The sequence below is a fragment of the Prinia subflava genome, chromosome 3, assembly GCF_021018805.1.
Source record: "Prinia subflava isolate CZ2003 ecotype Zambia chromosome 3, Cam_Psub_1.2, whole genome shotgun sequence".
NCBI lineage: Eukaryota > Metazoa > Chordata > Aves > Passeriformes > Cisticolidae > Prinia > Prinia subflava.
Window position 1 is genome coordinate 33933775 of NC_086249.1, and position 17302 is coordinate 33951076.

At 38.5% G+C, this 17302-nt stretch overlaps 1 protein-coding gene across 1 annotated transcript in view; it reads left to right on the forward strand.

Moving 5' to 3' along the window:
• DDX10 (DEAD-box helicase 10) overlaps positions 1-17302 on the forward strand; it is a 159487-nt gene that overhangs the window by 113217 nt on the left and 28968 nt on the right. Inside the window, exon 16 of the mRNA XM_063394605.1 lies at positions 925-981. Within this exon, the coding sequence (XP_063250675.1) occupies positions 925-981 (57 nt within the window). The remainder of the gene's footprint in view (positions 1-924; positions 982-17302) is intronic.

Sequence of the window (17302 nt, forward strand, 5' to 3'; positions counted from 1 at the left end):
CCTATATTGCTCAGAGAAACTGAGTTGTATTTCAGAAACATTTTTATGCTAGCATAAAAGAGTTTCAATACCAATGTCATGAGCATCACTAAGACAAGAAGAGGGAGCCATGTGCTTTTCTAGAAGATGTATTCTCACCTGAATTTCCGTCGTTTCCTCATGGAATAAAGAATTTAAAGGATGTTTGATTGCAAGGACCTGATAAATTAGAGATAATACTTCAGTTGGTGTAAGAATAAACAAAACAAACAGCAATAAATGTAATTTGATTTAAATATCTTGGGCACTTCTGTATGCTGACAGATCTAGCAGGCTGCTTTGGATGAGTTTTATCACTGCATTTAGGTAATTTTCTTGTAGATGAATCTTTTTGGTTAAGAGAACTTAGTTATGGTTTCTGAATCGATGCAATTACTCAGCAAATGCTTTTGTAAAGTGTTTGTTGGTAATGGAGATACGAAGTGGAAAAGATGTTTTAGCTGTCACTCCCCAGTTACTTTAGCAATTCTGAAGTTAGGAAATTTTTCATTTTAGTTTAAGTGGATTTTATTTTATTTTAAGTCACTGAGAAATATGAAACATCAGATCTCGTGGTACCATTTAAACTACCTTATTTTACAGACAAATACTAACTCTTAAATTACTCAGCTACATTATTCCTTTAAGACTAATAAGTCTTGATAAAATGAGCTTCAATCATTCTTGTAGTTTTATGATTTCCTTTAAGAGCGAGAAGAATGAGTAGTATCTCACTCAGACCTTTCATTTATTGTTTTCAATAACATATAGGGTGAATACCACCAGTCTAACATGTATGTGTAAAAAATACCTAGATGGCTCAACATTAATCTTAAAATATTTTTAAAAAAACACCAAAAACAATGCAGGAGTTTGCTTTAAAACTGTACATCTTGTTTATTTCAGGAGAAGAGGCTAAAAGAAAAAGCAGCAAGGAGAGAAGCCAGGAATAAGAATGCACAGGTAAGGGTTTTTGTTGTTTTGATCAAGCTACTGGTTGAGGTTTGAAATGGTTTTTAGTTGTTTCTTTCCTTTCTTTAATAAGCTGCATTGTGATTCATGGCTCTTTAAAGGCATTTTCTGTTTGCTTGTCTTTTCTTAATCCCTTGCTCTGATATGGTTGTAATAACTTGGTGTAGAAGGATTCTGAGAAAGCATGAATATATATGTTTGTGTATAAATACATAAAATGTATGGAAGCCTTTTGGAATTTCAGCCTCTTCATTATATCAGGTGAGTTGCAATTTCAGCTGAAGTACTGATGCCATTTTTTTTCTCTGAATTCTTGAGTCATGTTTATAATTTGCAGGCAGTAGATGATTTTTTTGTGTGCCAAATCTTGCTCCAACCTTTTTCAGCTGAACTTTTTTTAAAATAGCAAGTACGTGCATTGAAGTTAATTCCTTCCCCCCATTACCCCAAGCAAAACCTTTGTTATCCTTTCTTCATTTGTATGCTGCTAATTTCCTAGAGGCTGTTCTAGTTTTTCATGTTGCTTGGTTCACAATAAACTGAGGCTTCATTCAGCTGCAGTGATTTTTCTGGAATATGGACATAGCGATGTGTGTCCTTTCTCACACTGCATCTACTTTTGCTACACATGAATAGTTACAGTTTCTTCTGGGCAGTCGGCAAATATCTTACTCCCCTGAGAAAATCGATAATGTTCTTTGTGCGATTTTTGCAAGCTGGCTGTGCTCTGGGAGGCTTAAGAATAGGAAGATGCTTCATTGTGTAGCTCTGAAGTGGAAAGTAATTACAGTTCCAGATGAAAAGCCTAGTTACACCAAGTTTTAAGTACGATTCTGCCTTCAAAGATGGCAAGCTATGAGAGCTGTTGGCATCATAACTCCCCAATCAAGCAATAGAAATTTTCTGCCTGTAATTGAATGTATAAAGATGCATACTTTTTAAAGTATTTAGCAAGCATTTTAGGAAAATCATGGAATGAATAATTAACAAACATCTTAATAAAGAGAGAAAACATTGATCAAATCAGGCTGTATCACATTTATGAATATGGCTTGTTAATTTTGCCTCTTTTTAAGGAATAAAATGTTATTCAGCAGCTGTGGAAATAAATCCATTTTTTTCCTAAATGATCTACTTGTGGATGTACATTTCCTATCCTGTTCTTGGGCAAGCGAATGAATCTGTCAGTGCTGTTGGAAAGTGAATGAAGTTGATCCCTGTTGAGGAATTATTTGGGTGGGGCAGAGAAGAGGGGGTTGTGTGTCTCTATGCATAGTATAGGTTAAATGTGGATCCTTAGCCCCAAGCTCACCATTTTATGCCCCTCTGCCACTCTTCTGTGCAGCACTTGCACTTGGAAAGCTGATCTACTAGTCTCGTGTGAGATCGGCACATGCTCTCCTTGAGGGTACCAGCTGTGCAAACCTGCTATTGCTTTGACTTCATTTTATTCCTGCAGCACTTAGCTCACTCTCTGCAAGAAGGTGCAAGCCTCAGGAGCTGACATGTCTCCTTGATGAAAATTGTTGGCCTTTTTCTGTTGTTTAGAGGCTATTCTTGCCAGAGCTCTGTGCAGCCGAGTCCTGTCATTTTCAGTGCGGCTCATTTCAGGGAAAATGCTTCCACTGGGAGAGGCTGCCAGCTTGGACCTGGGCTGTTCATGCCTGGAAATGGAAGGGAGCAGTAGACAGTAGATAAAGGTGCCAATTTCTGTCTGCTGGGTGTCTGAGGAATTAATTAAGAAGACTGCCTGCTTCACAGGATCTTAGACATGAGGCCATAGTAGTCAAAGCTCTCCATAGTCTGTGTGGGATATGACTCAAGCAGTTCCTACAAGATACCCAGGGGAATAAAGAAAGAGGAAACAATAAAACACAGAAACTATTGGAACATAAAGCAGCTTAGAAAATATATGCTCCCTAAATCAGGAGTTCAAAAAATGTTAACATTTTCACTAGTGCTTTCATAATGTGGCTCGTGACCCACTTACTGTGCCATACACTACTCCTTTGTTAATTAGTAATGTTTTCTTGAAAGGGAAAGAAAGAAGAAGAGCCAAAAAAAGTGGAAGAAGTATTTTTAGCCATGTTAATGCAGTTTAGCAGCTGGAGAAAAGGACTAGATCAACGATTATGAGTAGCAGTCACTTTGGAGCAGCTGTGGTCATAATTTGTTTTCCACATCTGCTATCTATCTATCTATCTATCTATCTATCTATCTATCTATCTATCTATCTATCTATCTAATCTACTTTATCTCCTTGTTTATTAACAGTCTCCCTCAGGTTACAAACTCCTTGGGTTACAAAGTAACAGTACACAGCCTACCCGGTCTGACATGACCAAAACAGAAATTTACTTTCCCATTTTTAGTATTAAATAATAATTCTTCGTGAATTTAGGAAATAGAAAAATCACAGGAGAAAAGGACGTCCTCCCATTTCCTCTGGTGCTGCAGGAGCAATTGCAGGGAAGATTTTGCTCAGCCTTTGTCATGCTGGGATAGGCCAGGCTTGCTGCAACTGGAATTGACTAACCAAATTCTGGCACGCTCTGCTGAGTGTGCCTGAGCAGGAGATTAGATGAGTAGGTAGCTGCAGTGTTATTGACTCCACCTTGGATAAATCTCCATGCAATAAATAAACTGAGTAAGAAGTGAAGACTCTTAAAGGATGCTTTGGAGGAAGTATTTCTAGGTATTTATGACTGTTAATTAAATTTTCATGCAAAGGGCTGTGAAAATGGATAAAAGAAGTCTTCTCATGTATTCTTATTGAAGAAAAACTGGAAATTTAGGCTTTTGTAATTTTTTTATCATAAGATTGTTTAATTGTCTCTCATTTTATGAGAATTTGATGTGATATGTACAAATGCAGTGTTTTAAGATGAAAGAAGCATGTAGTTTGTCCTCAGTACTGATTAAGTTATAGTCCTCCAACCCTCAAACAAATTTTGGCACTGTTTACTTAAACATAGTCTGGAGAAAATTAGGCAAGAAGTAGTCTTTAGAGCAAGAGGTGAAGCACTGGCAGCTGCAGCAGTGACAGCTGCTGGGACAGGAGCTGAGTGTTACTCTGAAGCCTGCCCCTGGCCCCAAGCAGAACATCCCTGTGCTCGTGGCTTTCCACTTTTTCTTCTAGAATCTGCATGTATTAATTTCTTAATCTGCATGAAGGACTTTCAGGTTTCAGTCACTATTTAAAGGTCCTTTTCCTCCTAGCAACTGTTAGCTGCAATGAAGCTAAACAGGACTGTATTTCTCCTTTGGTGATTCTAGTCTTTTGCTACCCTGATGCCTTAGAGCACTTCTGATGTGTTGAGAATTGTGAAATGAGGAAGATTTTGATTCCCTTCAAAGAAAACTGTTTTTGTAGGGAAGAAATTTTCTGGGAGCAGCTAAACAGGTCTGTGCTTCCAGGTGGAGTAGCAGAGCAGGAGTCAGGAGAAGGTTCTGTTCTCTGCCCAGCACTGATCTGCTAGGTGATCCTCAGCTCCCAGCGTCATGCAAGAAGTGATAACTGATTATCACTAGATAACTAGTGATTCCCTAAAAGAAGGCATTGATTGCTATCTGCTCGAAATAGTTTGGACATGATCTGTAAGCACCGTCAGGAGGTAAAACTTGCTCAGTCATGACAGTTCGGTGCATCGAGTCAGGTTTTGGCAGTCCTATAGCAGTTACACCATGCTGGTGTCCAAATCAAAACAAAAACCTGAAAAAGCTCTGACCAGCAGAGCAAAAGCTGTTTATCCAAGGTCTATAAGAAAAATGTAGCCTGCTGAAAAGTTAGAGAAATCCAGCTTGAACACATATTCCCTAATGAGGTGGTTTTTCTTATTTTCACTGGACAAAATTGAGAATGGGGATTCTTATCCAGCTGGAAAGCAGACTTGTGGAAGAAATCCAAGAGCTTGGTTGTCAGGGGTGCTTTTCTTTGGGAATGAATGCTTGCTGAATAATTGTAGAACATTAAAAGATCAACAGCAACAGCAGGATAATAAATATGCTTTAGCTTCTCTCCTCCTTTTCTCTCCCATTCTCTCCCTAATGTATTTTGCAATTCCCACAGGAATTAGTGCTTGCGCATGAGATTTTACAAAATACATACTATATATATAATTTAAGATTTTTCAGAGTCACAATGAATCTTCCTACTGTTATGAAAGGATTTGTGTGAGCACATCCTACAAAATACATGTGGGTGAGCAGGGGCCACATACTTTTAGATACAGCAGATTCAGGCATTGATACCTGCCTATATCACATCACTGCAAGCTATACTGCTCAATATAGCATTCTCTTTTCTGTGCCTTTTACTGTGCTCTGTTGAGATTTTAACTAGAAAAATGCTCAAACCCACCATTTTGCTTTAATTTCCAGCACCTCCATGGAATTTGAGATACACTTGACAAATGTAGCTCAAGAAATCTTTGCACCATGTGGGAAAATTATAGCAGGAAAGGGGAAGTCGAATCCCTTGAGTAGATGTGGCTGATAATCCACTCACAGAATTACACACTTCAGAATATTGTGAAAATTCCTTATCCATTGTGGATAATTCCTGTAATTACTGGGTTTATATTACCTCTGCTTCTGCCTTGAATTTCCCTTTTCTTGAGATCTAGCCTATGGCTTGTGCTTAGGTTGGAGACACTGGATTCACTGTGAATACAAACAATAATTTCAGTGTGGAAAAGAGGTTTACAGGAATGAAGGAGGAATTTGGTTTGGGTCTTATGTGAATCCAGATTCCCAAATCCCCTTGATCACTGGGGTCACTGAGTATTCTTGTGCAAGTCTCATGAGATGCCTGATAACTGGTGGTTAGTGGTGACTGATGCATTGTCCTGGATCACTTCTCATGACCCTCTCATAGATGGTGTTGAGGAGGCATTGCTTTAGCTCCCTGTCATTTCTGGAGCTGGAGCACAGTTTCAGGGCCAGATCATTCTGATGGTCTGGAGGATGTTGAGATTGTGGAGTTGTTCGTAAGGAGGAAAAAGCTGTGTTGTGCTGGTGTAGCCTCAGGACAAGCTATTCTTGTCAGTGCTGTTTGACAATCACTGCAAAGGACTTAAAATTACTCTTCATCAATAATTATTTTTGATTCTGAAAACCACAAAGAACAGCAAAAAAGTGAGGTAATATTCATCTACAAAGACTTCCATTATGTTTAGTGAGGGGAGCTTATAATTGAAATTACCATGTCAATTTGATCCCTTTTAATAAATCAGGCTTCTTTGTTAAAACAATCTCATTAACCTTAGTTTAGAAGTAGTTCTGGTCTGTTAACTCTTGCATTCCATATGCATATCCAAAAGCTGTAAGTAGCTTTATTTATTCAGTGCAAGGTTTGGGTGTTTTGAATTTCCTTGAGAAGCTCTGTGAATAAACAGAGTAATTTGGGATATCAACATCTTAACCTACTAATTTAGTAATTTCATTTCAAAGTCAAGTTGTGAAATGGAAAATGAAGTCCTGATTCTGAACTACTTGTCTGCTGAAACATTTTTTAAAATCAAAGTATTCTACAATATTTTAGGTTAATATTTGAAAATGGGTATTATGTGCCTGTATGGAAATGTTACTTGTATTTTGCTTTTTGAAAATAACATATTGATTCCAGTTAATATAACAATTGAATGGCTTTAAGTAAAGCTGTTATAAGTCCTGTCTTTTCTGCAATTAAGAATTTATATAATTAAACCAATATTTCGATGTTGTGACCCTGAACAAGTTACAAGGATTCTGATGGATTGACTTGCCAATTACCCATGCTTCTGTAAACCTTTTCATTGCAGCCAACAGCACACTGAGGATTTCAAACATATTTATCAGACTGACCATTTAAACTAATTGACCATTGCTATAGCAATTGAATTTTGTGAATATAATGTTCACAACTGTTATTTTTAATCATATGTGGCATGTGATGAGAGTTTGCTGCTCTACATGTCAAAAGCTGATGTTTTACCAGTCACTGAAGTGATTTCTTCATAGGCCTAGTGTCGCAGGGGGACTGTGGACCTTGCAAAGACTCTCTTATTCCCCGAAGGTCTGCTGGGAGGAGGTGGATGCACAGTGGATCAACACAAGTACATCTTCAATACCGTGTCTGATATATTTCTACTGTATTCCTTGTTTTGTCTCCCCTTGCCCATTTATGGTGAAGAGAGGAAGCTTCTTTCTTCTTCAGACTTCTCGGGTTTTTTTCTAATATTGGTAGGTTGCAGTTCTAGGGGAGCTTTTGATTAAGGATGTAATATGGATTTTTAAGAACAGAAAAACAGGATTTCTGGCATGTTAGGGGGCACAAAGGGTATTGTCCTACTTGATTGTAAATGATAGTTTAAAATTCCTAGGGCAATACTGATGGAATTTCTCCGGTAGACTCCAGGAATACTACATTGTTTAATTTGTTGTTCTTCAGGAAAACCTTTTGGTTTTGGAATGTCTGTGTAAGTTTAATAGCATTTGAACAGGCATTTTGGAGACAGCTGCTGAGCTTCAGAGCTTTCAATGTATTAAAGACTACACAATTTCATTTATTTCAGAATCAACAATATTTTGGCATTTTAGGGGGAAAAGAAACACTCAGGTTTTCTTATTGAAAGTTTAGGCTATGAAAATTTCAAACTGAATAAGTATGCATTTCACTCTTCCTTGTGACTTATGTGGGTTTGTAATCAATTATTTGTATCATATAGTTACAAATAACTCTTGGTAGTTGTAGAATTGAGGAATGCTTTGGCACCACTCCAGCCAAGCTCTTGGATGGGGCTCAGCAAAGAACTGAGTGTTTACTTGAGTTGCTGCTTCAGATCCATCCCTCTTTGGAGCAAAGGAGGTATATATTACTCTGCTTCATTTTTACTCTTTGCCTGTCTCCGTGGAGATTAGCAGCAGGATTCCACCATCAGGTTCCTGCCTGCATATGGCAGTGTGGTGAAGCGTAGGGAAAGCAATTCAAGAGCTCTGCTAGTCTTGCACCGTGGCATCATTTCTTCCTGGCATCCAAAATTTCTTGTTCAGTTTCTTCACTGATTTAAAACCCTCCTCAATAGTGTCTGTTTGAGCAGAACGTGGAAGATTGCTTTGCCCCTCCCTGAATCTGGCTCAGGAATAAGAGACAACAGACAGTGCTGGAGCAGCAGATCCACCAGTATGAAAAGAAGAAAAAAAATAAAGCTGCTCTAAAATGTTATAAGCCTTGCTTTGAGCATTTTCATCTTAGTAAAAAGACCACTATATGAAATTAATTTTAATGATACTTCATTTGTTTATCTGCTCTGTGTTACTCATTAATAGTGTTTAATAACCAGTACTTGAACTTTCTCTTCCTCTAAAGCACAAAATTTAAAGCTGTTACTCCAAGCTCATTTGCTGTGTTCCATACATGTGTGGAGCAGCAAGTTGTTGTTTATTAGTGTGGAGTGGTTCTTGCCTTTGGCTCACCACAATGCCATAATCAACACAGTACAGAAGAATTGCCTGGAGCTGAACTTCTGGAGATCTTCACCCTCTTTTCCACCTCTGCTTTCCCAAAGAAGTGGGAAACTCCAGTCAAGGCAAACATAATGACCTTAGGCTTACAGCAGCTTTCACACAAAGCTTTTATTTAGGAAATGGGTATTCTCTCTGGATTGAGAGGTCTTTTCCTGTTCTGTTGTGAAAAGCCAGGATTATTCAGATTATTCAGATTCCTCAATTCTATCCAGGTAAATATTGCGCACACAATTGCATTTCACAAGTAAGCTGTATCAGATTGTTCTAATTTGATTATTTTGTACCTTGGTTTGTTCTGGTAGTACTCTGAGCTGCCTTGCAGCTTTCCTTATGTGTTTGAAACTTTCTTAGATTATGGACTTCAGATGCAGGAGTTCTACTTTGCTCCATATCTCAGATGTGAACTTCAGAATGAGTTAATTGGCTGATGAGCAGGGGTAATCTTTCAAATGTGTTTTGATGGCATCCTCATGCAGCAAGCAGTGGTATTTAGTTTTAAATTAAGCAATTCTGTTTTCTCAGCATCTCCCCCTGTTTATATTCTTGAAATGTGTTGCTTACAGTATTGTACATAGCCTGCTATAGCAGTTGTAATTGCTGCTAGTGATGAAAATTGATTTGTGCAATCAGAAAAGTGAGAGTGCCTTCTCACTGATAATGCTGCGGTTACCAACATCTTAAAATTCTTCTGATGGCTGTTTTTTCAGAATGCTGTGGGATGATGCAGTCACCAGGATTCAGTTGCTTTATGTGGAATCTTATGTGAGCATTAAAAGAGAAAGAAAAAGCTCTTGGTTGTTCTCTCAAATATTTTTTTTCCCAGAATTTTTAAACGTTTAGTGTTTTGTCAGTCCTCCGTTGCCAAATATACTAGATCAAGAGTAGTGCAATATCCCTTGTTTTACCACAGTATGCAGAGATTTAATAAGTTTTCTCTTCTTTCATACTATCAGCTGCATTGATAAGCCAAGCAGTTTCTTAATAAGAAATGCCTAGTGGCTAATGTGTGGTTATTTAACACTTCATGGGAAATCTGGTGAGCCCATACTTCCCCCAAATGAAGCTCCATCTTGTATATGGAGTCCATTAGGACCTGGGTCTTTCTGTGATGATTCCCTCAATGTTTCTTTTCTTTAAGGCCTGATGTTTCCTTTCACTCGTTTTGTTTTTCCCTCTGGTCTTTCATGAAGCTTTTTGTGGACTTACAGGTTTCTTATCTTTTGCTGTTTGCTTATCCTGTTTTCTGTTTCTTTTGAAGGAGCTAAATTCAAGCTGCTATTGCTTCTATTTGGTTACTTTCTGCTGTGGGGAAACCAGGAGCAGAAGCAAGGGGAATAACAGGAAGAAAGATAATAGCATCATCTAGTAGCAAAGCCTTAGGAAATGTGCTCAGTATTTTTAGAGAAAAGTTTTGAGGAGTTTTTTTGTTTTGTTTTCTTCATCCTGTAAAGTCTCATATTTTTCTGACATTCCTTCAAATGAATATATAGTTTGCTGGGCTGTTGCTAGTATTCAAGTTTTAAAAGACACCTCTGTCCAAATGAAGGTGCAAATGAGACCATATTCCAAAGTGAAGAGTACAGATTTTATTTAACAGTAAATGTGAGGTACAGGAAGGAGTGGAGGGTGAAGAGAAAGAGAGATAAATAGAGTCAACACCATATGGTTCCTTCAGCATCCTGCTGGCTCTTTTCTTCTGGTCTTCTCTGTGGTGGGGGGTCCTGGAGTGTTGTTATGGAGGCACCACTTTTATAGTGTCCAGATTCCAGGTTTGCACAGAGTGTAGATGCCTTCCTACAGCTGGAGCTGCATGTGCATAAGGAATTGCTGCCTTTCTAACAGTTTGCCATGGTGGGAATTTTGGTAAATTGACAACTGATCCTTCCTCATACTTTAAGGAAAATACTTATAAATAAGTAGAGTTTTCTGAGAAGCAGTTTTGCAAAGCAAACATTTATGACTGATACTAAGGTAAGTTGAGCATATGTCAGTAAGACAGTCAGCAGCATGTAATAGGATTAGACCTGGTTTATACAAGTATGTTACTCTCCCTTCTTCATTCTTTTTGGACAATCTGCCAGGGCTTTGAAATTTTCAGCAAGAAAAAGTCTGGGTGGACAACGGAAGGTGATTGATTAATTATACAGTCACAGTAAGTGTACGTTTACATGATGTACATGAGTGGCTATTTAAGGTGAAAGCTTATAAATGTCATTAAGTCTAATAATAAATGACAATCTCAGTCCATTTTCTTTGCTAATTCATATGCTGTTAAAAATGTCAAAAGTTATTAGCATTTTTAATTTCCCATCTAATATTCTAGCAGACTACACAAAAGTAATACTAAGGGTCATTGTAACTATTTAAGATATTTACTACCTTAAGAAATGCATAGAATTTGTGAAATTCATCCTTCGTAGGTACCTGAGTAGCATAACTCTATGAATAAAACCAAAGCTTTTTGTTCATTAATTAATTTAATTTATAGCAAACCAAATCAGATAAGGATAATGAGGAAATTAAAACATCTTCTCCCCACCTCTCCCAATTTCGTAGACATAACTTCAGTCCTGAGTTCTCTACCTCAAGCAGGACAAGTGGGCTGTTAATGTGGCTGTGGTCAGTTCATCACATTTTGACTCTGCTGCTCCTTTCTCCTAAGCAGAATGACTCCTCACACCCTTCCCCTGCTCCACCATGGCTCTCCTACCAGAGGAGACAGTCCTCCATGGACTTCTCCAGCCTGAGTCCCTCCCCCAAGCTGCACTTCTTCACAAAGTGCTCCAGTGTGGGTCCCTTCCACAGGGTGCAGTCCTTCAGGAACAGGATACTGCAGCATGGATCCCCCATGGAGTCACAAGTCCTGCCAGCAAACCTGCTGCACTGTGGGCTCCTCTCTCCACGCGGCCACAGGTCCTGTTGGTATGGGTGAGAAGGGGAGCTTCAGACAAAGTTCACTCAAGAAGCCATCCCACTGAGTCACGAGGTGCTGAGAGGAACCCCTTCCTTTCTGAACTCCTCTGCAGAGAGAAGCTGGACCTGGTCTTAGTTCCATATCTCAGATGTGAACTTAAGAATGAGTTAATTGGCTGATGAGCAGGGGTAATCTGTCAGTGCTTTAAGTAACTTTGTCCTACAGGATTAAAGATGGCAAATCAGATACATTTATGTAAAATGAATTATTTATTATAACAAATGATTAGATAAAAATTTTAATCAGAATTATTAGTACACAATATGAAAGCTAGAACTACTAGTGCCATTTAGTATAGTATAGTGCTGTATGTCAAAACAATTATATTAAAGCTAGCAAAAGGAACAGTTATTAGAAATTGATGTAACTTGCTGTACCAACAGTTGCAGGCAGATCTCTTTCACTCAGCATCGAGGAGTATCTGCCATGGGACATTCCCACTTCAAAGAAGGGAACTTCATACACACACTCCAAAAGGAACATGTTAAAAGAATCTAACATATGAAAGTGGACTGGACTGTTACAGGGTAAAGTGATTGACTGCCAGCATATGTCTTCAGGTCTTAGGGATTTACCTGCCAAGTCTTTGGCTCACTATCAGGGTTTAAGTTTGGAGGTGGTGAGACAGACTGGTTGTAGCATGATTCAATACTAAACCCAGCACGATGCCCCCTCTCAGCCCACCACTGATAGCTTGCAGAACAGGGCATTGTTTGAATTGTTTGACCACATTCCAAGGGCAAAGAGCCCTGCTACATCTGCCAGGAGCCTACTGGAGTGTGTGCTTCCCACAGGGTTTACAGCCTCCTTCAGGCATCCATCTGCTGTGACCTGGTATTCTCCTGAAGCTACAGGTGGGTTTCTGCTCTCCCATGGAGCTCCATGGGGCTGCAGGTGGACTCACCACTTTCTGCACCATGGAGGAATGGAGGAAAATCTCTGCTCTGGCATCAGGAAACTTCCTCCCCATCCTTCTGTGCTCAGTGACTGCAGGGCTGTTTGTCTCATACTTTCTCACTCTTCTTCAGCTGCAGCTGTGCAGTTTTTCTTCCTTTAAATATATTATCCCAGAGATACTGCCGCCATTGCTGAGGGGCTTGATTTTGTCCAGTGGTGGATCTGTCTTGGAGCTGGCTGGCATTGGCTCTGTTGAACGGGGGGAAGCTTCTGCTGGTTTCTGCAGAAGCCCCCTCTGTAGCTCCCCCCTATACCAAAACCTTGTCATGCAAGCCCAAGACAGGGCCCCAGATGACAGATGTAAAGCAAAGAAAGAGCTAAAATTAGAAGATGTAAAAATAGAGGTTGGGAAGCTGACTGATCTTACAAGCAACACATTTATGCTGAATTCTGGCAGTTAGATTTGCTATATTTGTTAGGTCAGACTGTGGCTCAGACAGAGTTCACAGAAAAGCAAAAGGTGTTATGCTGGAAAACATTCATTTAAAACTTGTTTTGAAGTCTATAAAAAATTGTGATGTCTTTAAAATCGGTTGATATGGCCAGGCTGTTCGGATTTGTCCCGTGACAGAAGGACCAGATCACTGTTTCAGCCTCAAGACAGAAAGACAAATTATTTATTAACTTTAAAGGTAGTTTACTTAGAAGCTTATCAGAAATATTCAACTCTATGATGCAGTTGGTGAAAGGACTTTTGATGTCATAATATTTCATCACAAAAAGGAATTTTCTAGTGACTGTATTTGTGGGGGAATTCCATCCAGTTCCCTCTGTTGCCAGTAAATGCAGAGTTGTCTGTACCATGGCAGAAAGGCAGGTCCTGATTTAATTTCCCTTTTTCAGAGTTGCCATGTGGATCTAGGTGAGGAGTAAACCTGGGGCTGCACTTTGCAGGATGCTGGCTTCACTGTATGAATGTGTTTATTCATTAAAAGCTAGACAGCCATTGCTCTTCTGAGACTGGATTGCTCTGACTGCCACAGGTTGAAAACACTTTCTGGGTAATGAGGCATCATTGTGAGTTCCTGCTCTAGTTTATCCTGAACTGTTTTTTAATGTTTGTGTTCTCATAATTAATAATGCAAATGATACTGAAAAAATTCAGAAAACACCTAAATGCAGACAAAGGTAAGAGATTAGTGCAGGTATCTGATTAACCAACTAAAATATGAATTCTGTTAATTTGCTCTGCTTAAAATGAGTTGACATACTTAATTCATTACTACAAATCGATGGGATTACTTTTTCAGGTGCTAAAGAAAATCTCCTGTATTGTTTGTTCTGAAAGACATTTGAAAGACAATTCCCTGTGTAATTCATTAGGCATTGCATTTCAAACCCAGTCTTCAGGTAAAATAGTTTCCAGATTTTTACAGATTCTGTAATTTTATAAATTGCTAACTGCATTTGAATGTCAGACACTGAGTGAGTTAAACTCCTAGAAGGCTTCTTGGTAGGAGCATAAAAGAGCATTAAAAAGATTAATACAGACTGCATATATAGAAGTGCTTGAGGGCTTTTTTCTGTCACTAAGAACATTCACAGTACCATCAAAGTATTCTAGACTTGTGGAAGGATATCCCTTCATAAAACTGCCTAAAAGATGTATAAATATCACTGCACCTTTTAAAAGATGATTAAAAGAATATTAGATACATAAATTACTATATAATCCAAGGCTCTGATCTGTTTCAGTAAGCAGGTATTGACTTAATGTAAGGATCATTTTGTGGCCATCTGAGACCTATGTTATTCTAGAGGCTTTCCATGTTAAAATCTATGAATATAAAAATGGATTTCTGTGTTAAAGATTTCTATTTCTGATTTTTAGCATTTTATCTTAGCAAAAACAATCAGAAAAATCTTGTTCAGTTCTGGATCTTGATAGCCAGAACAAAGATAATTGCTGACTCAGTAGCCCATTGTTCCCTTATGGATAATATCTAGTGAATTTTTTTCCAGACTGTGAATGGTGTGCCAATTTTGGAGCAGGTCTGTAAGTCCCTCTGGAGAAATGAAGTAGACCAAAGTGACTTCACAAGTAGGCAGGAGGTGCCTCTGGCTGGGGTAGAAGATAAGCAGCTTTGGTCTGAACAGATCTGCTGGAGCATTTCTAATTGACAAGTAGAAACTAGGAAAGTGATTCGTTTAATCCTTGTTGATGTTCTCTTTTAGTAACTTCCAGGGAAAGGTAAAGTACAGTGTAAGCTTTCTAGCCAGCTTGAGTTGTTGTATAGTAAGTTTTAGTTCCTTCTTTAATCTGGTACATGACTCCTACTGATCTTGCAGTTGTTTGCTATCTCATTTTAAGTTAAAATATTAATAATAGTACTAATAAAATACCTATTCTCATAAACATTGCACTTTTGCTGTGTGTGAGAAATGCTGCCATAGTCTTTTGGTCTAATGAATTCTATGTGTCTTGGGGCAACAGCCTGAGCAGCAGGGTCCCAGGAAGAAAAGCAGCTATTTCTTCAGTAGATAGTGGCAGTAAGACTTTCCCTGGTTGCTGGAGTCATGGAATGAAAGAATGGTTTGGGTTGGAAGGGACCTTAAAGATCATCTGGTTCTAACTCTACTGCCCTGGGCAGAGACACCTTCCAGTAGACCAGGTTGCTCAGGGCCCCATCCAACCGGGCCTTGAACACTTCCAGCCCTTGGGAATCCACAACTTCACTAGGAAGCCTCTTCTAGTAAGTCTGGAAGTATTTCAAAAAATGAGAATATTTTTTAATTATATGGACAAAGATGATTTGGCCATAGTGAAAAATCTATGTTGTACATAAATTGTTCTGCAGTTCCGTAATTTTTTTAATGTATATAATGTGGACCTCAAAGCAAACTGCAGCTGTTTTCGGTATTATCTCCAGAATATGCACATGAGAATAGTTTCAAACACACAGCAAGAAATTGAAAATTTCAACTTCGGCCTTGTTTGTTTGTTTATTCTGCTTTGTGGTGATGTTGAGTACAACTTGTGCTTTGTTCCTCTGCATACTGATGTCTAAAATTACCTTTGGCAATAAGATGCTTATTGTGCTTGAAGTTGTCTTAATGTAGTACTGTCCTCAGAAAGACACTTCTAGCTCAAGCACTTCTCAGATATTTGAGTCACAAGCTCGATACTAGAATGAAATAGTGTCATAGACAATATTAAAAAGAATTATCTTCTTGCCTTGATATTTTTGCCCTGATATGTTTCACTATAAAAGAAAACCATGCAGCATCTTTCCAGAACCTTTTACTCTCTTCCTGGCTCTTAATTCCTGAAACATCAGGTAGATCTTATAGCTGCTGGAGCTATTCATCTGTTACCTTCACCATTCAGTGGAAGTACTTTCAGTCTGTTTTTGCTTTTAGGCAGCTGTAAAATGCTGAAGAGGTCAGCACAGAAGTCTCTTTGCCCGTCAACCACTACAGATGTGATTCTACTGTTGATAAAATACATGCACTTTAATATGGTATTTGTAAAAAAAGATAATGAGTTGCCTGTTGGAAAATTGTGTCAAAGACTGATGATGAGCTGCTTCTGTACTGCAATATCAAAACCCATTAACTTAGTGAAGGAGCAAGAAATATCCTTTGTAATCCTAGTCATACTTTCCAAACTGGATTTAGAACAGCTTCCTTACTGTAAGGAGCTTCTAAACCAAATGAGTCTTCCATAAGTCTAACTTTAGGAGTTTCTAGAACACTCATTGCTGGTGAATGCAAGTGTTATTTAAAATAGTTTTATGTAAGTCTTCGTGGACTGAATTTTTAAATTGCCATTTAGCTTTGAATTCTGAAAAGCTTTTCCTTGCATGCTACCTTGACAAGTTAATAAACTGTTATCCAGCATGTTAGACTGTCTAAATTTTGCTGACCTTGTGAGAAGTACTAAGTGCCTCGTGATCTTTCCTCACAGCATGTTTTCCTTACAGCAGTCTGCAATCAGGATTTATTTCTGTTTACATGCGGGCAAGAGCAGTGGGATGTACTGAATGAATTCCTTAGACTTTTTTTCTGACTTGGGGCTGGAGCAGAGTTTTGCGCAGGTTTTCCCACTTGTCATGCTAGTTGCTTGCATGCCTGACAGTCCTTCCTTTCTCTTTTCTTAAGGGCTTTTAAAAAGAGAAACAATAGAAAGATAGAATTAAAAAGAAATTGCAATGTATATGCAATGTGATGATGGTACAAGCTTTTCTTCTAGTAACTGTAGGCTAGTCAGGTTTGCACTGCTCTCTGCATTTCTTGCTGGTAACATTATCTTCTTGTTGAGAGGTATTTCCAAAGGTGTTTTCCAGGCTGTGCTGTTACACAGAGGGCATCAGAATTTCAACAGCATTGTCAATTATTTGGTCATGATCAATATAAACTGTCAGATGTGTGCAGATTACAATGAAAAGTGTAATACGGATTATGGTGGCTTCTTGAGAACAAGAAGTGTTTTTGTAAATGTGTTAATCCTTTCCAGTTAGAATACTGTGTAGCCTTCTTAGGTTTTCATTAATTGACTGCCAGTGTTTTTATGGCACTATTCCCTGAATGATGACAGTAATGTTTGCTCATCACAGTGTCAGTCCAGCAAAATAGAAAAAAACACATGGTACTCAAGCTCAGTAATAGATTTTACTCTCGTTTGGAGAGTCAAATTGCAAAGGTATAGAAAATGCTGCTGCAATGCTTGGAAAAATCTCAAGGCTCTGGATACAGAGGTGTCTCTCCTGTAGTACATATGAAGAAGAGGACAGAGGCTGTAATTTATATTTTAATGTTTTGCCTGAAATGTTCTGAACTCTTCTTTTGGAAGAGGTTTCTTTGAAACTCTTCAGGGAAGTCAGACCACCTAACATTTTGGTGTTTTCTTGTTGTTTGTGAAGCACCCTCATGCGT